The sequence below is a fragment of the Salmo salar genome, chromosome ssa12 (genome assembly GCF_905237065.1).
Source record: "Salmo salar chromosome ssa12, Ssal_v3.1, whole genome shotgun sequence".
In the NCBI taxonomy this organism is placed as follows: domain Eukaryota; kingdom Metazoa; phylum Chordata; class Actinopteri; order Salmoniformes; family Salmonidae; genus Salmo; species Salmo salar.
In genome coordinates this window covers 83,540,961-83,566,785 of record NC_059453.1, presented here as the reverse complement: position 1 = coordinate 83,566,785, position 25,825 = coordinate 83,540,961, and the positions used below count along the sequence as shown (strand labels likewise).

The 25,825-nt window shown below is 43.5% G+C and overlaps 1 protein-coding gene across 3 annotated transcripts in view; it reads right to left on the bottom strand.

The window, feature by feature from the left end:
• The window catches only part of LOC106565962 (forkhead box protein J3), a 163,130-nt gene that overhangs the window by 13,861 nt on the left and 123,444 nt on the right, over positions 1–25,825 (bottom strand). For all 3 annotated transcript variants that reach the window (XM_014133654.2, XM_014133655.2, XM_014133656.2), the window contains exons 3-5: positions 22,990–23,064; positions 1,625–1,708; positions 130–231 (exon numbers count right to left, since the gene is read on the bottom strand). In XM_014133654.2, coding sequence (XP_013989129.1) covers positions 130–231; positions 1,625–1,708; positions 22,990–23,064 — 261 coding nt within the window. The remainder of the gene's footprint in view (positions 1–129; positions 232–1,624; positions 1,709–22,989; positions 23,065–25,825) is intronic.

Sequence of the window (25,825 nt, the reverse complement as noted above, 5' to 3'; positions counted from 1 at the left end):
GTGTGTGTGTGTGTGTGTGTGTGTGTCGGTTGAGTGCTACTCTCAGTGAGGAACAAGCAGTGGGTGGGCAGAGGGAGGAAGGAGGGGTCAGGGTGGTGCAGTGTGTGCAGGTGCATGCTGGGTAGGTACCTTGTTAGTCACAGTGTTGATTGCCAGAGTTGGAGAGGCACTTCCAGAGATCATACAGTCCATTCCCAAAGACTCCGACTCCAGGCTGTACGGTGTAGAAGCCTGGGGGAGGGAGGGAGGCAAAAGTATTACTTTTAGCTAATTATCAAATATAGGACCACTAAAATACTCACTCTTAACTCATTCTAAGAATAATACATAACCTCAAGCCATGAGTACGAAGGTATAGGTTTTAACACTCATATGTTGCCGTGTTTGTTGGGAAGCTAGTTTTCCTTCCAGGCAAGAGGTAGGAATGCAGATCTCTAGTATGTAAAATACACCAGGACCATTTATAAATTACAAAAGAAGCAACACCTTTATTTAGGTCACATTTGAAATATTTCCTGAGGAGATGAAGAGAAGAGCCCCCATTGCTCTCTGCGAGTCGCGGGCGCTCCGCTGGGGGAGATAACTCCACCACGCCTGTCTGCCAAAACTGCTTACTGTAAGAGGATTGGCTGGCAACAATACCAATTTTAATTCATGATAAACATAAATGAGATTTCACAAAGTCACCATTTTCTAAATGTCTGAGACTTAATGGAATGCCTTGTAGGCCAACAGCCACATGTGTAGTAAGGGAGGATGGTGTGCATGTGTCATACTAACAACATACATGCACAAACCTGAGGCTGGCGGAACAGTGTGTGAATTCTGCGCATTTGTTTTGCTTTAGAATGACACACCAATGACTACATTTAAAGTCATTTACACACAAACACACAGGTGTAGGTACTGTATAGAATAGGATGTGCACCTCTCCCTCCTCATCTTAGAACCACAGACATACACGTGGCTGGTTAACTGAGTGAGAGGCTCTTTGTGTCCGTCTCTGTATGGCTTGTATCGGGCCAGACTGCCGCCTGCAGCAGCCAGGAAGAGATGGATGGATGCCTCAGAGCCAGGTCAATCTGGGCAGTTTACTAAACCAGTGAGGCTGTGCGTTACACTGGACACGACTCATACATAATTAAAGACAAAAGCTCCCGCTCAGAAAGAACAGCCAGTGCACATTAATTGATGTTTGTAAAAAAAAAAAAAATAAAAAAATGACTGCAGAATGCAATGTATGTAAGTAACAGCAGCCTGGGGCATAGTTTATTAATGAGGAGCCTGCTACAAGACAAGACAGACTCATCCAGAGGCAGTTACATAAAGGGAGGAAAAACTCCTACTGCGTGTGTGTGCGTGTGTGCGTGCGTGCGTGCGTGTGTACACGCGTGTGAGTGAGACAGTATACAGGAGAGAGAGGCAGAGACAAAGAGGTCTATCAGAGAGAGATTGAACATGGGGAAAAAAATAGCTGTATGTGAAGATTGTGTATGATCTGGTTACCTAATTCTCCACATGAGTCCTCTCATCATTACCGGTGATGGCATGGTTTAAGAGAGGGTATCTACATGTGTAAAACACAAAGATTCAGGGGAGGATGTGGCGTGTCTGGAGGACTCACCCGCTCTCCGGACCGCGGCCTCTTTTTTGGCCGTGTGGGCAGGGCGTCCTCCTTTGGGTTGGTATCGATGGCCCAGTAGGAGCCCTGTGGAGAGAGGAGGGACCACAGTAAAGACCACAGAACGGCCTGATACCACAGGGACGTTAGCGTTGGACATGAGGGATTCATATCTCCAGACAAAGGGTAAAGGAATCGGAGGCTTTTCTTTGGGACTGACACAATAGGGCTTTAACAAATGCTATTAAATCACAATGCAAGAGTAAATAGTGGTGTGTGATAAGAGTGTGTGTGTGACTTTGTTTTATATTGGAGGGAGCTGTGTTGTGGTGAGACTTCTCCTCGTCTGTGATGCTCCGTAGTTCTAGACAGTGGCTGGTGAAATGCTAAGCTCCTCCTGAAGCAGTACTTCCTCAGCCTCAGGTAGTGTAGGTAGCCAACAGTAGCTGGTCTGGGAGCTGGAGCAACATGTGGGCTTTCTGCCCAGGTCTGAGCCCGGCTAATCAAGGAGAGAATAGACCTGCTGGCTCTGGGGCTGCAGCTCCACACTCCAGCTGCATTATTTAGCTCTGCATTCAGCCCCATTTCATTTATATTTCAATGGTGTTCCACCCCGAAGCCACATGCAACACATGATTATATTTTATATTAATCCTGATAAGATCTCAATTGTTAAGGGAAAGTGAGATCAGGACTTTTAAAATTCTTCCTAAGCAGAGAGAATCATTTCAATATATTTTTGGGAAATTGTCATTCTGGACAACAGAAGAGGAGAGGTACGGCTTCAACAACCTGTGTCTAACGTAATCCATACAATAAGGTGTACCATACCCCAGTCACAGTACTACCGCCATCTAAACCACCATCCTGGCTTTTATTCCTGGCTTTTATTTTGAAACACTGCAACAACAATACAATGTTGAGCAAATATGTTTTATATTTTCAAAGCTTGGGGTCGATTAGCATTTCCCTCAGAGGGAGAATAATTCACAGTGCAACCAACCAGAGACAGACATCTCATAATAATGTCTGAAGTAAATCCCATTATACTCTCAGCTCTGTAGCCCAATTCCATTGTTGGTATATTTGGTGGTGTTGTCTTCAGTGTAAAAGGCTGAGAGTAACAGACAGAGAAACGTCTAAGGACGTCTGAAGGTGAGCTGCCTGAGCTCCGTGTTATGACCATAGCATCTGTTTTACTGCTAAATATATGATTTAGGGGTTAACTGATTCAATTCGAGCTCCTGGTAGACTCAAAATCACTGTCCCGGTAGAGAGCCGGGCTGGGTGGCATTTCTTTTAATTAAGCAAAAAATCTAAGCACAAACCCTTGGGAAGGGAGTTTCTGCATTTCTCCACAAACCCCCCCATGAGACTCGATGGGGGGAAAAACAAACCCATTTAAAGAGTTCTTAAATTATTCATGAATACACTGCATCATAGCGAAGCCTGGCAAGGCAAGTGTGTGTGTCCATATTGTAAGCTACAACTGTTATGAAACTAAGCTCCAACTATTCAGTCTCTAAACAAAGGCCATGATGACCGTGTGATGATTTCACCAGAAGCACTGTTTAACTGCTATACCTGCTATCAAAAAGGAAGCTGACTTTCCCTCCCTACAGTACGCATGTCAACATCACGTTCTCTGGTTTCCCCATCTCAGTCTAGATTAGATACAGGACATGGAATATGCAGTACACTTAGCGTTCCCTACCAGTTAAAGGCCAGTGCAGTTAAAAACGTGATTGTTCTGTGTACCAGTCATAAGTAGTACCATTCAAAAGTTTGGACACCTACTCATTCAAGGGTTTTTCTTTATTTGCACTATTTTCTAAAACGGTAGAATAATAGAAGACATCAAAACTATTAAATAACACATATGGAATCAGTAACCAAAAAAGGGGTTAAAAAAAATCATAACATATGTTATATTTGAGATTCTTCAAAGTAGCCTTGACAGCTATACACATTCTTAGCATTCTCTCAACCAACTTCATGAGGTAGTCCCCTGGAATGCATTTCAATTAACAAGTGTGCCTTGTTAAAAGTAAATTTGTGGAATTTTTCCTTCTTAATGCGTTTGTGCCAATTAGTTGTGTTGTGACAAGGTAAGGAAAGGGAGATACCAAGTCAGTTGTACAACTGAATGCACTCAACTGAAAAGTGTCTTCTGCATTTAACCCAACCCCTCAATCAGAAAGGTGCGGGGGACTGCCATAATTCTTTTTTTCTTTCCGAGATGGCAGCACAGTAGGACGTGTATATCTGTATTTGTCTTATCCCATGTAAATAGCCGGTCTTTTTCGTATATCTTAATCTCTCTTTCTATCTACGAAATAAATATACTTCCTGCAAACCGCCTCAACAAATACGGTATAGAGCTGCTATTTTTATTTCTTATAACTGGAACTTCCATCAGGAGCTAGCCAGATAACTAGCTACTAGTCTTTGTTAGCCACGGCTAGCGGTCCTCGCCTTTTTCCCCCCGGCATTAGCCAGCCTTAGCTCGGACAACACCTGCCAGTCTGCACAGTGCGATATCAACCCAGAGCATATCGGACTGCTTCTATCTACCATGATCACCGGATTCCTGCCGCTCTGGATTATCGCAGCGAGCTAGCTGCAAACGAGTAGCTACTGTTAGCTAACGCCTCTGTCCCGAAGAAAGCACCAGCTAGCCTTGAGCTAGCCTCAAGCAAGACCCATATACCAGCTAATTCTAGGGCTACAATACCACCTATGCCAATTGGCCAGGACCCTTTATTGTTGAAACGGAGCCCCACCGATCCATCACGACTGGACTGCTGACGTAATCGCCCGATGTGGTCTCAACAGGGTATACTGTTACGATGTCACCGAAAAACCATCTACTAGCCCCGGCCCGCAAGCTTTTCTGAATGCTGTGTCCCCTGCACGCCTAGCGTAGTAGTGACTACCGAACAGCACCCTGACTCACCTATTGCTGCTCTTTTACTGCTAACCTACAAAGCATTACATGGGCTTGCTCCTACCTATCTTTCCGATTTGGTCCTGCCGTACATACCTACACGTACGCTACGGTCACAAGACGCAGGCCTCCTAATTGTCCCTAGAATTTCTAAGCAAACGGCTGGAGGTAGGGCTTTCTCCTATAGAGCTCCATTTTTATGGAATGGTCTGCCTACCAATGTGAGAGACGCAGACTCAGTCTCAACCTTTAAGTCTTTACTGAAGACTTATCTCTTCAGTAGGTCCTATGATTAAGTATAGTCTGGCCCAGGAGTGTGAAGGTGAACGGAAAGGCTGGAGCAACGAACCGCCCTTGCTGTCTCTGCCTTGCCGGTTCCCCTCTTTCCACTGGGATTCTCTGCCTCTAACCCTTTTACAGAGGCTGAGTCACTGGCCTACTGGTGTTCTTCCATGCCGTCCATGGGAGGGGTGCGTCACTTGAGTGGGTTGAGTCACTGACGTGGTCTTCCTGTCTGGGTTGGCGCCCCCCCCTTGGGTTGTGCCATGGCGGAGATCGTTGTGGGCTATACTCGGCCTTGTCTTAGGACGGTAAGTTGGTGGTTGGAGACATCCCTCTAGTGGTGTGGGGGCTGTGCTTTGGCAAAGTGGGTGGGGTTATATCCTGCCTGTTTGGCCCTGTCCGGGTATCATCGGATGGGGCCACAGTGTCTTCTGATCCCTCCTGTCTCAGCCTCCAGTATTTATGCTGCAGTAGTTTATGTGTCGGGGGCTAGGGTCAGTCTGTTACATCTGGAGTATTTCTCTTGTCTTATCCGGTGTCCTGTGTGTATTTAAATATGCTCTCTCTAATTCTCTCTTTCTCTCTTTCTGTCTTTCTCTCGGAGGACCTGAGCCCCTAGGACCATGCCTCAGGACTACCTGGTATGATGACTCCTTGCTGTCCCCAGTCCACCTGGCCGTGCTGCTGCTCCAGTTTCAACTGTTCTGCCTGCGGCTATGGAACCCCTGACCTGTTCACCGGACGTGCTTGTTGCACCCTCGACAACTACTATGATTATTATTATTTGACCATGCTGGTCATTTATGAACATTTTAACATTTTGACCATGTTCTGTTTTAATATCCACCCTGCACAGCCAGAAGAGGACTGGCCACCCCTCATAGCCTGGTTCCTCTCTAGGTTTCTTCCTAGGTTTTTGGCCTTTCTAGGGAGTTTTTCCTAGGGAGTTTTTCCTAGCCACCGTGCTTCTTTCACATGCTTTGCTTGCTGTTTGGGGTTTTAGGCTGGGTTTCTGTACAGCACTTTGAGAATATCAGCTGATGTACGAAGGGCTATATAAAAATAAATTTGATTTGATTTTGACCCTATGATCACTCGCTTCACAGCTGATGCCCCGTTTCAATACCACAGTACGTCATTTTGTTTACCTGTCGGCCCCAGCCTCGAACTCAGGTCCTGTATGTACCTAACTGACCCGCTCTGCCCATTCATCGCCATTTACCCGTTGTTGTCTCTCCTGATCAACACCTGTGATTGCTTTATGCCTCTCTCTAATGTCAATACGCCTTGTCTACTGCTGTCTTGGCTAGTTTATATTGGTTTTATTTCACAGTAGGTCCCCCAGTCCTGCTCAAAATGCCTTAGATAGCTCTTTGGTCCCACCCCACACACAGCGACCTCACCTAGGTTAACTGATGCCTCCAGAGACGAAACCTCTCTCATCACCCAACGCTTAGGTTTACCTCCACTGTACTCACATCCAACCATACCCTTGTCTGTACATTATGCCTTGAACTTATTCTACCATGCCCAGAAATCTGCGCCTTTAATTCTCTGTTCCGAACGCACTAGACGACCAGTTCTTATAGCCTTTAGCCGTACCCTTATCCTACTCCTCCTTTGGTGATGTCGAGGTTAACCCAGGCCCTGTAGCCCCCACTACTACACCTATTCCCCAGGCGCTATCACTTGTTGACTTCTGTAACGGTAAAAGCCTTGGTCTCATGCATGTTAACATCAGAAGCCTCCTCCCTAAGTTTGTTTTATTCACTGCTTTAGCACGCTCTGCCAACCCTGATGTCCTAGCCGTGTCTGAATCCTGGTTTAGGAAGGCCACCAAAAATTCAGAAATTTCCATCCAACTACAACATTTTCTGCCAAGACAGAACTGCCAAAGGGGGTGGAGTTGCAATCTACTGCAGAGATAGCCTGCAGAGTTCTGTCATATTATCCAGGTCTGTTCGAGCCCAAACAGTTCGAGCTTCTACTTTTAAAAATCCACCTTTCCAGAAAAAAAGTCTCTCACTGTTCCCACTTGTTTAAGACATCCCTTAGATCCCAGCTGTGCCCTGGACACCATATGTGAATTAATCACCCCCCATTTATCTTCACAGTTTTTGCTGTTAGGTGACCTAAACTGGGATATGCTTAACACCCCGGCCATCCTACAACCTAAGCTAGATGCCCTCAACCTCACAAATGATCATGGAACTTACCAGGTACAACTCTAAACACGGGCACCCTCATAGATATCATCCTGACCAACCTGCCCTCCAAATACACCTTTGCTGTCTTCAACCAAGATCTCAGCAATCACTGCCTCATTGCCTGCATCCGTAATTGGTCGCAGTCAAACAACCACCCCTCATCACTGTCAAACGCTCCCTAAAACACTTCAGCGAGCAGGCCTTTCTAATTGACCTGGCCCGGGTATCCTGGAAGGATATTGACCTCATTCCGTCAGTAGAGGATGCCTGGTTATTCTTTAAAAGTGCTTTCCTCACCATCTTAAATAAGCATGCCCCATTCAAAAAATGTAGAACTAAGTACAGATATAGCCCTTGGTTCACTCCAGACCGGACTGCCCATGACCAGCACAAAAACATCCTGTGGAATACTGCATTAGCATCGAATAGCCCCCGCGATATGCAACATTTCAGGGAAGTTAGGAACCAATATACACAGGCGAGCCTTTGCTTTCCTAACAGAAATTTGCTTCCTGTAGCATAAACTCCAAAAAGTTCTGGGACACAAGTCCATGGAGAATAAGAGCACCTCCTCCCAGCTGCCCACTGCACTGAGTCTAGGACACAGTCACCACCAATAAATCTACGATAATCGAGAATTTCAATAAGCAATTTTCTACGGCTGGCCATGCTTTCCACCTGGCTACCCCTACCCCGGTCAACAGCTCTGCATCCCCCACAGCAACTTACCCAAGCCTCCCCCAGTTCTCCTTCAACCAAATCCAGATAGCTGATGTTCTAAAAGAGCTGCAAAATCTGGACCCCAACAAATCAGCTGGGCTAGACAATCTGGACCCTCTCTAAAATTATCCACCGCAATTGTTGCAACACCTATTACTAGCCTGTTCAACCTCTCTTTTGTATCGTCTGAGATCCCCAAAGATTGGAAAGCTGCCGCGGTCATTCCCCTCTTCAAAGGGCGAGACACCCTAGACCCAAACTGTTACAGACCTATATCCATCCTGCCCTGCCTTTCTAAAGTCTTCAAACACCAAGTTAACAAACAGATCACTGACCATTTCGAACCCCACCGTAACTTTTCCGTTATGCAAAATGGTTTCCGAGCAGGTCACGGGTGCACCTCAGCCTGGCCAAGGCTTTCGACTCTGTCAATCACCACATTCTTATCGGCAGACTCAACAGCCTTGGTTTCTCAAATGACTGCCTCACCTGGTTCACCAACTACTTCTCAGAGTTCAGTGTGTCAAATCGGAGGGCCTGTTGTCCGGACCTCCGGCAGTCTATGGGTGTGCCACAGGGTTCAATTCTCAGGCAGACACTTTTCTCTGTATACAACAATGATGTCGTTCTTGCTGCTGTTGATTCTCTGATCCACCTCTACGCAGACGACACCATTCTGTAAACTTCTGGCCCTTTGGACACAAACCTCCAGACGAGATTTATGCCATACAACTCTCCTTCCATGACCTCCAACTGCTCATAAATGCAAGTAAAACTAAATGCATGCTCTTCAACCGATCGCTGCCCGCACCTGCCCGCCCGACTAGCATCACTACTCTGGACGGTTCTGACTTAGAATATGTGGACAACTACAAATACCTAGGTGTCTGGTTAGACTGTAAACTCTCCTTCCAGACTCACATCAAGCATCTCCAATCCTAAATTAAATCGAGAATCAGCTTCCTATTTTGCAACAAAACATCCTTCACTCATGCTGCCAAACATACCCTCGTAAAACTGACTATCCTACCGATCCTTGACTTCAGCGATGTCATTTACAAAATAGCCTCCAACACTCTACTCAGCAAATTGGATGTAGTCTATCACAGTGCCATCCATTTTCTCACCAAAGCCCCATATGTTACCCACCTCTGCGATCTGTATGCTCTCCTTGGCTGGCCCTCGCTTCATATTCGTCGCCTAACCCACTGGCTCCAGGTCATCTAAGTCTTTGCTAGGTAAAGCCCCGTCTTATCTCAGCTCACTGGTCACCATAGCAGCACGTGCTCCAGCAGGTATATTTCACTGGTCACCCCCAAAGCCAACTCCTCCTTTGGCCGCCTTTCCTTCCAGTTCGCTGATGCCAATGGCTGGAACAAATTGCAAAAATCACTGAAGCCTTATATCTCCCTCACTAACTTCAAGCATCAGCTGTCAGAGCAGTTTACAGATCATTGCACCTGTACATAGCCCATCTGTAAATAGCCCACCCAACTACCTCATCCCCATGTTATTCTTTTTCCCCCCTCCTTTGCACCCCAGTATCTCTACTTGCACATTCATCTTCTGTTCATCTATCACTCCAGTGTTTAATTGTGAAATTGTAATTATTTCGCCACTATGGCCTATTTATTGCCTTACCTCCCTAATCTTACTTCATTTGCACACACTGTGTATAGACTTTTCTACTGTGTTATTGACTGTACGTTTGTTTATTCCATGTGTTGTTTGTGTTGCACTGCTTTGCTTTATCTTGGCCAGGTCGTAGTTGTAATTGAGAACTTGTTCTCAACTGGCCTACCTGGTTAAATAACTAAAAATCGACATCCACGTCTTTAGCGCCTGGGGAACAGAGGGTTAACTGCCTTGCTCAGGGGCAGAACAGCAGATTTGTATCTTGTCAGCTCGGGGATTTGATCCAGCAACCTTTCGGTTTCAGGGGGGTATTTCAGAAGACGGTATTTTACCAAATAGGGCTAAATCCAGATTATGGCAAGAACAGCTCAAATAAGCAAAGAGAAATGACAGTCCATCATTACTTTAAGACATGAAAGTCAGTCAATCCAGAAAATGTCAAGAACTTTGGAAGTTTCTTCAAGTGCAGTCCCAAAAACCATCAAGCGCTATGATGAAACTGGCTATCATGAGGACCGCCAAAGGACAGGAAAATCCATAGTTACCTCTGCTGCAGAGGATAAGTTCATTAGAGTTAACAGCCTCAGAAATCAGCAATTAACTGCTCCTCAGATTGCAACCCAAACAAATGCTTCACAGAGTTCAAGTAACAGACATCTCACCAACTGTTCAGAGGAGACTGCATGAATCAGGCCTTCATGGTCGAATTGCTGCAAAGAAACCACTACTAAAGGACACCAATAATAAGAAGAGATTTGCTTGGGCCAAGAAACATAACCAATGGTCATTGGGCCAGTGGAAATCTGTCCTTTGATCTGATGAGTTCAAATTTGAGATTTTTGATTGTGAGACGGATTGTGAACGGATGACCTCTGCATGGTGGTTCTCACCGTGAAGCGGTGGGCGGCAGGTAGCCTAGTGGTTAGAGCATTGGACTTGTAACTGAAAGGTTGCAAGATCAAATCCCCGAGATGACAAGGTAAAAATATGTCGTTCTGCCCCTGAACAAGGCAATTCACCCACTGTTCCTAGGACATCATTGAAAATAAGAAATCGTTCTTAAAACTTCTTAAGGCTAGGGGGAGGTATTCTGAAGTTCGGATGACTGATGTGCCCAAAGTAAACTGCCTGTTACTCAGGCCCAGAAGCAAGGATATGCATATAATTGGTAGCATTGGATAGAAAACACTGAAGTTTCTAAAACTGTTAAAATAACGTATGTGAGTATAACATCACTGATATGGCAGGCGAAAACCCGAGGAGAATCCATCCGGATTTTAAATATTTATTTTGTTTGTTTGAGGTCACCACCCATTCAATTGTTTGTCTATGGGATATTCAAAGGAATTCCTCACAGATCGCAGTTCCTATGGCTTCCACTAGATGTCAACAGTCTTTAGAAAGGGTTTCAGGCTTGTTTTTTGAAAAATGAGTTAGTAATTGTAGTTTTTCAAGGTGGCTCTCATTTTGGACTGTAGTCTTGTGGCGCACGTGGATGAGGGCGCGCACTTCGTTATTTTATCTCCGGTATTGAACATACTGGCTTAAATTTGATCGTTTATTTACATATTAGGGTACCTAAGGATTGCTTAGAAACGTTGTTTGACTTGTTCGGATGAAGTTTATTGGTAACTTTGGGGTTCTTTGTATGCATGTTGAACGAGTGGAACGGGTGGATTAGTGAATCAAACGTGCCAACTAAACTGCCTTTTTTGGGATATAAAGAAGGACTTTATCGAACAAACCGACCATTTGTTGTGTAGCTGGGACCGTTGGGGATTGCAAACAGAGGAAGATCTTCAAAGGCCGATTAATTAGGGCTGATTTCAAATTTTCATAACAATCGGAAATCAGTATTTTTTTTACACCTTTATTTAACTAGGCAAGTCAGTTAACCTGTTTAGGATAGGGGGCAGTATTTTCACGGCCGGATAAAAAACGTACCCGATTTAATCTGGTTATTACTCCTGTCCAGAAAGTAGAATATGCATTTAATTGTTTGATTTGTATAGAAAACACCATAAAGTTTCTAAAACTGTTTGAATGGTGTCTGTGAGTATAACAGAACTCATATGGCAGGCCAAAACCTGAGAAGATTCCATACAGGAAGTTCCCTCTCTGACCATTTCTTGTCCTTCTATAGCCTCTTTATGGAAAATAGAGGATCTCTGCTGTAACGTGACCTTTTCTAAGGCTCCCATAGGCTCTCAGAAGGCGCCAGAATGGGGAATGATGACTCTGCAGTCCCTGGGCGGAAAACAGTAAGGGATTTGGATAGTGGTCGATCTGAGAACAATGACACGGGCGCCCGCGTGCATGTGAAGACACCATTTTCTTCTTTCAGTCTTTGAACGAAAACAACGTCTCCCGGTCGGAATATTATCGCTATTTTACGAGAAAAATCACATAAAAATTGATTTTAAACAGCGTTTGAAGTACGGTAATGGAATATTTTGAATTTTTTTGTCACGATACGCGCCGGCGCGTCACCCTTCGGATGGTGTCTTGAACGCAAGAACAAAACGCCGCTATTTGGATATCACTATGGATTATTTGGAACCAAAACATTGGGTGTTGAAGTAGAAGTCCTGGGAGTGCATTCTGACGAAGAACAGCAAAGGTAATCCAATTTTTCTTATAGTAAATCTGAGTTTGGTGAGTGCAAACTTGGTGGGTGTCAAAATAGCTAGCCTGTGATGGCCGTGCTATCTACTCAGAATATTGCAAAATGTGCTTTCACCGAAAAGCTATTCTAAAATCGGACACCGCGATTGCATAAAGGAGTTCTGTATCTATAATTCTTAAAATAATTGTTATGTTTTTTGTGAATGTTTATCGTGAGTAATTTAGTAAATTCACCGGAAGTTTTCGGTGGGTATGCTAGTTCTGAACGTCACATGCTAATGTAAAACACTGGTTTTTGATATAAATATGAACTTGATTGAACAAAACATGCATGTATTGTATAACATAATGTCCTAGGAGTGTCATCTGATGAAGCTCATCAAAGGTTAGTGCTGCATTTAGCTGTGGTTTTGGTTTTTGTGACATTATATGCTAGCTTGAAAAATGGCTGTGTGATTATTTCTGGCTGGGTACTCTCCTGACATAATCTAATGTTTTGCTTTCATTGTAAAGCCTTTTTAAAATCGGACAATGTGGTTAGATAAAGGAGAGTCTTGTCTTTAAAATGGTGTAAAATAGTCATATGTTTAAAAAATTGAAGTTTTTGGATTTTTGAGGAGTTTGTAATTCGCGCCGCGCTCTATCATTGGATATTGGCGAGGCGTTCCGCTAGCGGAACATCTAGATGTAAGAGTTAAGAACACATTCTTATTTTCAATGACGGCCTAGGAACGGTGGGTTAACTGGCTTGTTCAGGGGCAGAACGACAGATTTTTACCTTGTCAGCTCGGGGATTCAATCTTGCAACCTTACGGTTAACTAGTCCAACGCTCTAACCACCTGCTTTACATTGCACTCCACAAGGAGCCTGCCTGTTATGCGAATGCAGTAAGAAGCCAAAGTAAGTTGCTAGCTAGCATTAATGTTATCTTATAAAAAATTATCAATCAATCATAATCACTAGTTAACTCCCCCCAAAATTCTTATGTTACTGAATGTATCCATTTTTGTTATCAACAAATGTGGTGAAAAGTACAGTAAATGGAAAATGACAAAATCAACAGTGTAATAGAGGTCGACCGATTAATCGGAATGGCCAAGATTTCATAACCGGTAATCAGCATTTTTGGACACCGATCATGGCCGATTACATTGCACTCCACGAGGAGACTGTGTGGCAGGCTGACTACCTGTTATGCGAGTGCAGCAAGGAGCCAAGGTAAGGTGCTAGCTAGCATTAAACGTATCTTATAAAAAACAATCAATCTTAACATAATCACTAGTTAACTACATATGGTTGATGATATTACTATTTCATCTAGCTTGTCCTGCGTTGCATATAATCGATGCGGTGCCTGTTAATTTATCATTGAATCACAGCCTACTTCGACAAACGGGTGTTGATTTAACAAGCGCATTCGCAAAAAAAAGCACTGTCGTTGCACCAATGTGTACATAACCATAAACATCAACGCCTTTCTTAAAATCAATACACAAGTATATATTTTTAAACCTGCACATTTAGTTAATATTGCCGGCTAACATGAATTTCTTTTAACTAGGTAAATTGTGTCACTTATCTTGCGTTCTATGCAACAGAGTCAGGGTATTTGCAGCAGTTTGGGCCGCCTGGCTCGTTGCGAACTGTGAAGACTATTTCTTCCTAACAAAGACAGCCGACTTCGCCAAACGGGGGATGATTTAACAAAAGCGCATTTGCGAAAAAAGCACAATCGTTGCATGACTGTACCTAACCATAAACATCAATGCCTTTCTTAAAATCAATACACAGAAGTATATATTTTTAAACCTGCATATTTAGTTAAAAGAAATTCATGTTAGCAGGCAATTTTAAACTAGGGAAATTGTGTCACTTCTACTTTCACTGACAGAATAAACGTTTTGTTTTCGAAATGATAGTTTCTGGATTTTACCATATTAATGAGCTAAGGCTCGTATTTCTGTGTGTTATTATATTATAATTAAGTCTATGATTTCATAGAGCAGTCTGACTGAGCGGTGGTAGGCAGCAGCAGGCTCGTAAGCATTCATTCAAACACTTCACTGCGTTTGCCAGCAGCTCTTCGCAATGCTTGAGGCACAGCTCTGTTTATGACTTCAAGCCTATCAATTCCTGAGATTAGAATATTGAAGACTCATGTTAAAAGGAACCACCACCTTTCATATGTTCTCATGTTCTGAGCAAGGAACTTAAACGTTAGCTTTTTTACATGGCACATATTGCACTTTTACTTTCTTCTCCAACACTTTGTTTTTGCATTATTTAAACCAAATTGAACATGTTTCATTATTTATTTGAGACTAAATTGATTTTATTGATGTATTATATTAAGTTAAAATAAAAGTGTTCATTGTTCATTCAGTATTGTTGTAATTGTCATTATTACAAATAAATAAATAAACATATATTTATTTATTTATAAAATGTATAATAATGAAAGGAAAATTTGTCCGAATAATCGTTATCGGCTTTTGTTTGGTCCTCCAATAATCGGTATCGGTATTGAAAACTCAGAATCGGTCGACCTCTACAGTGTAATGTTTGGATTCACTAGTGTCAGGTGAATTGTTGTCCTCACCTTTAGTCTAATAATTTTCCCATTATGCCCAAACTGTTCCCTTTTAATTGCTACCATGGTTGTGTGTATGCTTTCCATATTTCTTATGTAAGAAATATTAATTTATCCCTATCCATATAGACCAATTCCCAAGAGTGTAAGACGAAATGCACTCATTAAAAATAACCTCCATAATCTCTTGCTAGCTATCTCTTGTATTTTATACAAGTGGGTAAAGTATTTTTTTTTCATTTAACCTTTATTTAACTAGGCAAGTCAGTTAAGAACAAATTCTTATTTACAAGTAGTGACGTAGTTCCTCTATGCCAAACGCGTCCATCATTGAAACCAGACCCTAGTCACTGAGTTGAAACTAACCAGTTAACATCATGTAAATGAATGTAGGTCTATCTGCAGTGGGAGTCGTATCTGCACTACACTGTACCCCCTTATCTCCATGGTAAAGGAGTATGCCATGCCTGCCATCATCTCTCTCTCTCCATCTCAGAGAAAGACATGGCTCACCTATCTCATACAACCAGCAGTGCTCATATTCCTGCCACATTACAATATTGATGTAACATATCAAGAGAGGCTAGCGCTTCTTTGAAGTTATCTTCGGGGGGAGAGAAATTCCAAATGAAACATTAAGGATGCGAGCATGTTGGCCATGCATTTGGATTGGGATCCATACAGCAATAGATGGTTTGTATTTAGTGGAGCAGCTCCCAGGAGAGTCAACATCAGAGGATTACAGCAAAACATGAAATTAAGCATTCAGTCCCCATCCTCTACAGCTCATAGCTCGGTGTAGCACTTCAAGCCTGTGTGAGTGTGGAGAGCGGGGAGAGAGCAGAGAGCGGGGAGAGAGCAGAGAGCGGGGAGAGAGAGAGCGGGGAGAGAGCGGAGAGAGAGCAGAGAGCGGAGAGAGAGCAGAGAGCGGGGAGAGAGCAGAGAGCGGGGAGAGAGCAGAGAGCGGGGAGAGAGCAGAGAGAGAGCAGAGAGCGGGGAGAGAGCGGAGAGAGAGCAGAGAGCGGGGAGAGAGCGGGGAGAGAGCAGAGAGAGCAGAGAGGGGAGAGAGAGAGCAGAGAGGGGGAGAGAGAGCAGAGAGGGGGAGAGAGAGCAGAGAGGGGGGAGAGAGAGCAGAGAGGGGGGAGAGAGAGCAGAGAGGGGAGAGAGAGCAGAGAGGGGAGAGAGAGCAGAGAGGGGAGAGAGAGCAGAGAGGGGAGAGAGAGCAGAGAGGGGAGAGAGAGCAGAGAGGGGAGAGAGAGCAGAGAGGGGAGAGAGAGCAGAGAGCGGAGAGAGAGCAGAGAGCGGAGAGAGAGCAGAGAGCGAGCAGAGAGGAGAGGGAGCAGAGAGAGCGAGTAGAGAGAGCGAGAGCAGAGAGGAGAGAGAGCGGAGAGAGAAAGCAAGAGTAGAGAGAGCGAGAGCAGAGAGAGAGAGAGCGCGGAGAGAGCGCGGAGAGAGCGCGGAGAGAGAGCGGAGAGAGCGCGGAGAGAGCGCGGAGAGAGCGGAGAGAGAACGGAGAGAGAACGGAGAGAGCGGAGAAAGCGGAGAGAGCGGAGAGACGCGGAGAGAGCGGAGAGAGCGGAGAGAGAAGCGGAGAGAGAGCGGAGAGAGCGGAGAGGAGAGAGCGGAGAGAGGAGCGGAGAGAGAGAAAGCGGAGAGAGCGGAGAGAAAGCGGAGAGAGAGGAGAGAGCGCGGAGAGAGAGCGGAGAGAGAGCGGAGAGAGAGCGGAGAGAGAGAGAGCGGAGAGAGAGCGGAGAGAGAGCGGAGAGAGAGCCGGAGAGAGAGCGGAGAGAGAGCGGAGAGAGAGCGGAGAGAGAGAGGAGAGCGCGGAGAGAGAGAGGAGAGCGCGGAGAGAGAGAGGAGAGCGCGGAGAGAGAGGAGAGCGCGGAGAGAGAGAGGAGAGCGCGGAGAGAGAGAGGAGAGCGCGGAGAGAGAGGAGAGCGCGGAGAGAGAGGAGAGAACGCAGAGAGAGAGGAGAGAGAGGAGAGGAGTGTGTGGGGAGAGAGAGTGTGTGTGTGTGTGTGTGGGGAGAGAGAGTGTGTGTGTGTGTGTGGGGAGAGAGAGTGTGTGTGTGTGTGTGGGGAGAGAGAGTGTGTGTGTGTGTGTGGGGAGAGAGAGTGTGTGTGTGTGGAGAGAGAAGTGTGTGTGTGTGGAGAGAGAGAGTGTGTGTGTGTGGAGAGAGAGAGTGTGTGTGTGTGGAGAGAGAGAGTGTGTGTGTGGAGAGAGAGTTTGTGTGTGTGTGTGTGTTTGGAGAAAGAGTGTGTGTGTGTGTGTGGAGAAAGAGTGTGTGGAGAAAGTGTGTGTGTGTGTGTGTGTGTGTGTGTGTGTGTGTGTGTGTGTGTGTGTGTGTGTGTGTGTGTGTGTGTGAAAGTGTGTGTGGAGAGAGTGTGTGTGGAGAGAGTGTGTGTGGAGAGAGTGTGTGTGCTCCAGACAAAGCGGGGATTACATATGTTAGACCAATTCACATAACCAGAATACACTAAATATAGGCCCACATGGTTCAACCATGTGAAAAACTAAACACAGCAGGGGATACTAGTAATGCCTTTCCTCTCCTCCGAAGTGCTGAGGGGCACTTTTAGGGAGTTACTAGAAATGGCCTGACTATGGCCTTATTTTGGCCTATTCCCACAAGGTTAATGGCTTTTTACTAGGGATGCACGATATATCGGTTAACAAGATGTCTAGTTTAACGTGGATGATAAAAACCGATGTCAAAGCTTCCGTGCATACCATAATAACGCCACGTAAAATTTTGCGCTACACAGCATTCCTAACCTAGCCCATACAATGTCTGCTGTGTGGATCAAGCAGTCATTTGAAAGAGTAAGAACATTTCAGAGAGACAACTCAAAGGTGAAATCCATTAAAGCCAAGATAATGGAATTTATTTCCCTTGACAATCAACACTTCTCTGTCGTGGGTGATGTTGGTACAGACTACCAAGTGCGCTATTTTCCAGATGTTGCCCTACCGGAGTTACACAGTAATAGCGTCACTGCTATTAGCTTCACGACATACATACAATGGAACACCGTTTGGGTCTTTGTGTCAAAAAAGGTACAGAAGCACTGTCATAGCTGTACAAAAAAGTCTGCAAACAAGGAAACACCGGCCACGAAAGATGTGTTTACAATACATTTACATTTAAGACATTTAGCAGACGCTCTTATCCAGAGCGACTTACAAATTGGTGCATTCACCTTATGATATCCAGTGGAACAACCACTTTACAATAGTGCATCTAAATCTTTTAAGGGGGGGGGGATTACTTTATCCTATCCTAGGTATTCCTTAAAGAGGTGGGGTTTCAGGTGTCTCCGGAAGGTGGTGATTGACTCCGCTGTCCTGGCGTCGTGAGGGAGCTTGTTCCACCATTGGGGTGCCAGAGCAGCGAACAGTTTTGACTGGGCTGAGCGGGAACTGTGCTTCATACTGCGTTGGTAATAAATAGAGGTCGACCGATTAATCGGAATGGCCGATTAATTAGGGCCGATTTCAAGATATCATAACAATCGGAAATCGGTATTTTTGGACTTAAATTTTTTGGGGGGGACTTAATTTTTTTTTTTTAAGACCTTAATTTAACTAGGCAAGTCAGTTAAGAACACATTCTTATTTTCAATGACGGCCTAGGAACTGCCTTGTTCAGGGGCAGAACGACAGATTTTTACCTTGTCAGCTCGGGGATTCAATCTTGCAACCTTACGGTTAAACTAGTCCAACGCTCTAACCACCTGCTTTACATTGCACTCCACGAGGAGCCTGCCTGTTACGCGAATGCAGTACGAAGGCAAGGTAAGTTACTAGCTAGCATTAAACTTGCCTTATAAAAAAAACAATCAATCAATCATAATCACTAGTTAACTACACATGGTTGATGATATTACTAGTTTATCTAGCCTGTCCTGCGTTGCATATAATCGCTTAGGTACACGTTGCTCCAACCATAAACATCAATGCCTTTCTTAAAATCAGTACACAAGTATATATTTTTAAACCTGCATATTTAGTTAATATTGCCTGCTAACATGAATTTCTTAACTAGGGAAAATGTGTCACTTCTCTTGCAACAGAGTCAGGGTATATGCAGCAGTTTGGGCCGCCTGGCTCGTTGTGAACTGTGAAGACTATTTCTTCCTAACAAAGACAGCCGACTTCGCCGAACGGGGGATGATTTAACAAAAGCGCATTTGCGAAAAAAAGCACAATCGTTGCACGACTGTACCTAACCATAAACATCAATGACTTTCTTAAAATCAATACAAAGTAGTATATATTTTTAAACCTGCATATTTAGCTAAAAGAAATCCAGGTTAGCAGGCAATATTAACCAGGTGAAATTGTGTAATTTTGCGTTCATTGCATGCAGAGTCAGGGTATATGCAACAGTTTGGGCCGCCTGGCTCGTTGCGAACTAATTTGCCAGAATTTTACGTAATTATGACATAACATTGAAGGTTGTGCAATGTAACCGGAATATTTAGACTTAGGGATGCCAACCGTTATATAAAATACGGAACGGTTCCGTATTTCACTGAAAGGAAAAACGTTTTGTTTTCGAGATGATAGTTTCCAGATTCGACCATATTAACCTGTTGGGGCTAGGTGGCAGTATTGACACGGCTGGATAAAAAACGTACCCGATTTAATCTGGTTACTACTCCTGCCCAGTAACTAGAATATGCATATAATTATTGGATTTGGATAGAAAACACCCTAAAGTTTCTAAAACTGTTTGAATGGTGTCTGTGAGTATAACAGAACTCCTATGGCAGGCCAAAACCTGAGAAGATTTCAAGCAGGAAATGGCCTGTCTGAGAAGTAGTGTTTCATCTTGGCTCTTTTTATTGAAGACTCAGGATCTGTGCAATAACGTGACACTTCCTACGTCTTCCATAGGGTCTCAGAGCCCGGGAAAACATTGAACGATATCGAGGGAGGCTCTGGCTGAAACACTTTATCGCTTTTGGCAAGTGGCCACTCAGAGTACTATGGGCTTAGGCGCGTGCCCGCTTCGACCGAATGCTTTGTTTTCCTTTGTCTGTTTATCTAAACGCAGATTCCCGGTCGGAATATTATCGCTTTTTTATGAGAAAAATGGCATAAAAATTGATTTTAAACAGCGGTTGACATGCTTCGAAGTACGATAATGGAATATTTAGAATTCTTTTGTCACGAATTGCGCCATGCTCGTCACCCTTATTTAGCCTTTAGGATAGTGTCTAGAACGCACGAACAAAATGCCGCTGTTTGGATATAACGATGGATTATTTTGGACCAAACCAACATTTGTTATTGAAGTAGAAGTCCTGGGAGTGCATTCTGACGAAGACAACAAAGGTAAGAACATTTTTCTTATAGTAAATCTGACTTTGATGAGTGCTAAACCTGCTGGGTGTCTAAATAGCTAGCCCTGTGATGCCGGGCTATCTACTGAGAATATTGCAAAATGTGCTTTCACCGAAAAGCTATTTTAAAATCGGACATAGAGTGCATAGAGGAGTTCTGTATCTATAATTCTTAAAATAATTGTTATGCTTTTTGTGAACGTTTATCGTGAGTAATTTAGTAAATTCACCGGCAGTGTTCGGTGGGAATGCTAGTCACATGCTAATGTAAAAAGCTGTTTTTTGATATAAATATGAACTTGATTGAACAAAACATGAATGTATTGTATAACATAATGTCCTAGGGTTGTCATCTGATGAAGATCATCAAAGGTTAGTGCTACATTTAGCTGTGGTTTGGGTTTATGTGACATTATATGCTAGCTTGAAAAATGGGTGTCTGATTATTTCTGGCTCGGTACTCTGCTGACATAATCTAATGTTTTGCTTTCGTTGTAAAGCCTTTCTGAAATCGGACAGTGTGGTTAGATTAACGAGAGTCTTATCTTTAAAATGGTGTAAAATAGTCATATTTTTAAAAAATTGAAGTAATAGCATATCTAAGGATTTGAATAACGCGCCACAGGATTCAACTGGCTGTTGAGTAGCCCATAGAGGTTAATGACCTAAGGCTCGTATTTCTGTGTGTTATTATGTTATAATTAAGTCTATGATTTGATAGAGCAGTCTGACTGAGCGATGGTAGGCAGCAGCAGGCTCGTAAGCGTTCATTCAAACAGCACTTTTGTGCATTTGCCAGCAGCCCTTCTCAATGCATTACGCTGTTTATGACTTCAAGCCGGTCAACTCCCAAGATTAGGCTGGTGTAACCGATGTGAAATGGCTAGCTTGTTAGCGGCGTGCGCGCTAATAACATTTCAAACGTCACTCGCTCTGAGACTTGGACTGTTTTTTCCCCTTGCTCTGCATGGGTAACGCTGCTTCGAGGGTGGCTGTTGTCGATGTGTTCCTGGTTCGAGCCCAGGTAGGAGCGAGGAGCGGGACGGAAGCTATACTGTTACACTGGCAATACTAAAGTGCCTATAAGAACATCCAATAGTCAAAGGTGTATGAAATACAAATCGTATGGATAGAAATAGTCCTATAATTCCTATAATAACTACAACCTAAAACTTCTTAACTGGGAATATTGAAGACTCATGTTAAAAGGAACCACCAGCTTTCATATGTTCTCATGTTCTGAGCAAGGAACTTAAACGTTAGCTTTTTTACATGGCACATATTGCACTTTTACTTTCTTCTCCAACACTTCGTTTTTGCATTATTTAAACCAAATTGAACATGTTTCATTATTTATTTGAGGCCAAATAGATTTTATTGATGTATTATATTAAGTTAAAATAAGTGTTCATTCAGTATTGTTGTAATTGTCATTATTACAAATAAATAAATCCCCTCAAAATAAAATTAAAAATTAAAAAAATAAAGTAAAAATAAACAAATTCAAAAATAAAATAGGCTGATTAATCGGTAGCGGGCTTTTTTGGGCCTCCAATAATCGGCAGTGAAAAATCATAATCGGCCGACCTCTAGTAATAAAGCATAATTTGTTCAACCGCAACTCTGGGGTAGCTAGCCAACTTTAGCTTGGCACCTAGCTAGTACCAATACAACCAGCATGAAAACAATGACCAGTAGAAGTTGCGGTCATTTTCATTATTCTTAGCAATTATTTAGGAATCCTTGTGAGTAAGTATTAGCTAGGTAGCCACTTGTTCGCTATTGAAATTGAACTTCAGTTCATGAAAATAAATAGCTAGCCAGCTACTTAACCCTGTTGCCCAAAGCTAACGTTATAAGCATCCAGCTGGCTTCATGTGGCTAGCGACGCTCAACAGGACTGGGTTATGTGTTGTGAAGCTAGCCACAATAAAGATTTGGCGCAAGTGGAATTTGCAGTTTGCCTTCAAAATAAAAGTATGTCATAGACAGTGATGCAAATGACTAGAAAAAGTAGTATTATGCATTACTTTTAGTTTGAAGGCTAATCACAAAGTCCACTATTGTGGCTAACTTTACATAGATGGGTCCGACCACCATTAATCAAATAAGAACTGACTTATAAATGAGGGTTATTTTAGATGACACCTAGCTATATAGTTAGCTAGCTAACTATAGCGACTGAAACAGATTATGTCGTGTTATTTGACACGTCAAATAGTGTTATCTTTGACACAAAGATCCAAGTGGTGTTCCATAGAAATCCTGGTAGAGAATGAAACGACTGAACAAATGAAAAACAAAACAGCACAGCAAGTAGGTGAAAGAAATAGGTTTTGATGATGTTTTACTGGTAATGGGGACATACGTAAACACCAACAAATTAACTTTTTGGTCAGTGTGGTGTGTGTAACCTTTATTTAACTAGGAAAGTCAGTTAAGAACAAATTCTTATTTACAATGACGGCCCAGACCTATGGGACTACCAATCCCAGCCGGATGTGATACAGCCTGGATTCGAACCAGGGACTGTAGTGACGCCTCTTCCACTGAGATGCAGTGCCTTAGACTGCTGCGTTCGTGTGTGTGGTAACTATTTAACTGTACTAGATTGCTTAAAAAGGCCGCTAAAATTTTAAATATTGTTATCGGGTTTTTTTTGGCAAGGAAAATATCTGGTATCGGCCAAGAAGGTCATATCGGTGCATCACTACTTTTTACCACATCTTCAACTTAGTCTGCCCTGCCGGTCTTAAAAATAACTCATTTACATTTGCCATGCAATTGTGTGGGGGTGGACTGTTCATAATAGATTAAGAGCATGCCATGCATTTCTAAACTGTCAGCACTGGCAGACATTCAAAGCTAACATTTTTCTAGTGCAGATGGCATGAGACTCTTGCAAGAGTATATATGTCTAGACTGCTACATCAACCTGTGGACAGCAGCTGTTTATTCCCACCCCATTCACTGTCATCTCTGTGTGTTGGGTTTGAACCAACAGTCCTCTTACCTTTCCTGGGTCATCTTTGGAGCGAGGCACTTTGAGAAAACACTTGTTCAATGACAGATTGTGCCGTATTGAGTTCTGTAGGGAGAGAGAGAGAGAATATCGGGGTTAGAGCTTAGGGATTTAAAAAAACAGAGGAAGAGATCTCGTGTCTTTGAGAAGAGAGCATATCATAGCCACAGAGGCCGTGCCATTGTGACAAAGTGAAAAGTGAATCTTGGTAGCATGCTACACGATCATCCTGTGTCATGTCATTTCCTGCTGTCAAGATCAACTTTTAATTACACCCTGAGGAATGAATCTGCTAAATCCATGACTAGACACAGTCAGTCACTGGATCTTTGCCTTGAACCTGGCCAAAGCAACTAGGAAGACACAGGGTCTAATCTACCTGGTAACAACTCTCTGGAGACTACAAGCAACCTGGCTTCTTCAACTTCTCAAATTACAAAAATCAAAGCTCCACTTGAATTAAGTGACACACGCATCCCAAATGAATACCTCTCTGGGATGAGTTAACTTTCAGAATTATCTCCATAATGTATTTCCTTCCCCCCAAAAGAGCCTTGTGTACCGTTAACTCATATCAGTTAACGCTACACAAGGCTCTTTTGGGGGGAAGGAAATACATTATGGAGATAATTCTGAAAGTTAACTCATTATGGTGTTGGCTAGTCCTCACCGTCAGAGAGAGGCTGATTTATCTGGCTGATCGGGGGCTTGAAGCAACATTGATGATGGCTGTAGAGTTATGCTCCTGGATTAATAACAGCCAGGATAGAGCCAGCCAGGCAGGGCCCTGGAATCATCAGGAGCTGGGCCAGCCATGGACTTAGCGGACTCACTGAATGCACGCGTCTCCACTCCATTTTATGGAGTAGTATTGATAGATAGCTGCAGTAAAAAGCTTTGGGATCATCAGATGAGTTGGACATAGGTTGAGCAGATGTGAGATGAGTACAGAGCCCACAAGATGGAGCTAGTTGTAACATCAGTAAAGAAAAAGTAGTTTTGCACCTCAGTAGGCCCAGAAAACTAAAATATATTTCAAAACAAACACCACACACACTTGTCAAATATTGAAGAGACATATCAAACACCAATATCTGGGGCACCATCCGATAGCAACCAACCCAACCTCTGAGGGTAGTTGCACCGGATGCATCCGGTTTTCAGGGGAAATGGATAAAGCCTGTGACGCGACTTCTGCTTTGGACGTGAACAAGACAACACTACATCTTAACAACTCCTCCACATTTACTGGATTGGTTCAACAGCGCAGAAGAGAAACTCCCAACAGACAAGATATAAAGAACAAAAGGCCCCTCGGGTGTTTATGTTACACCTGCTATGTCAGGTTAGATCCAGTGTCAGTCAGTGCCAGTGGTGGGATGGAGAGATGTGGTCTGGTTAGGGGCTGCCTGCCTCCTCTCTGCCAGGAGTCTGTTGAAGCAGTTGTTCACACTTAGGCCTAGCAGGGATCCCTCACACAGACAGACAACACTAATTAGCAGTACAGTATCCATCAGCCTGCCCCTTCTGTCCTCTAGTCTAGCCTTAGTCTATACTACCTCCTGCATCAGGGGACATGACCATGAGTCAGTAAGGACACTAAAGAGTACACATACAGTAGGCTATACAGAGTATTCATGCTACATACAGTAGGCTATACAGAGTATTCATAACCTACATACAGTAGGCTATACAGAGTATTCATAACCTACATACAGTAGGCTATACAGAGTATTCATAACCTACATACAGTAGGCTATACAGCATTCATGCTACATACAGTAGACTATACAGAGTATTCATAACCTACATACAGTAGGCTATAGAGAGTATTCATAACCTACATACAGTAGGCTATACAGAGTATTCATAACCTACATACAGTAGACTATACAGAATATTCATAACCTACATACAGTAGACTATACAGAATATTCATAACCTACATACAGTAGACTATACAGAGTATTCATAACCTACATACAGTAGACTATACAGAATATTCATAACCTACATACAGTAGACTATACAGAGTATTCATAACCTACATACAGTAGACTATACAGAGTATTCATAACCTACATACAGTAGGCTATACAGAGTTCATGCTACATACAGGTCCAGGATGGTAACAAAGGGGTGTGATGCATACTATCAGCTTGGAAAACAACGGCGGCCATTAGGCCCCTAGGAAGAAGAAGAGAGGGAGACCGAGACCAAGAGGAAGAGAGGGAGACCGAGAGGGAGAGAGAGGAAGAGAGGCAGTGTAATGCAGACCTTACAATGTCTTACAACTTAAGCACTTAAATGTCATCCTCTGGTACTTTGGCGACTTAAGTATTTTTTAAACCTCCCGCTTTGGGCTCGATGTGCCATTGTGTTGTTCATACATGCCTAATCTATGAGCAGAATTACTGTCTTACCTCAATGATCCACTAAATATTAATTAATGCTACACAAAGGGTAGTACTTACAGCCCAGTACATCACTGGGGCCCAGCTTCCTGCCATCCAGGACCTATATACTAGGAGTTGTCAGAGGAAGGCCCTAAAAATTGTCAAAGACTCCAACCACCCTAGTCATAGACTGTTCTCTCTGTTACCGCACAGCAAGAGGTACCGGAGCGCCAAGTCTAGGTCCAAAAGGCTCCTTAACAGCTTCTACACCCAAGCCATAAGACTGCTGAACAGCTAATCAAATGGCTACCCAGACTATTGGCGTTGACTCCCCCGCGCTGCTGCTTCTCGCTGTTTATTATCTATGCAAAGTCCCTTTCCCCCTACCTACAAGTACATATCACCTCCACTAACTGTATCCCCGCACACTG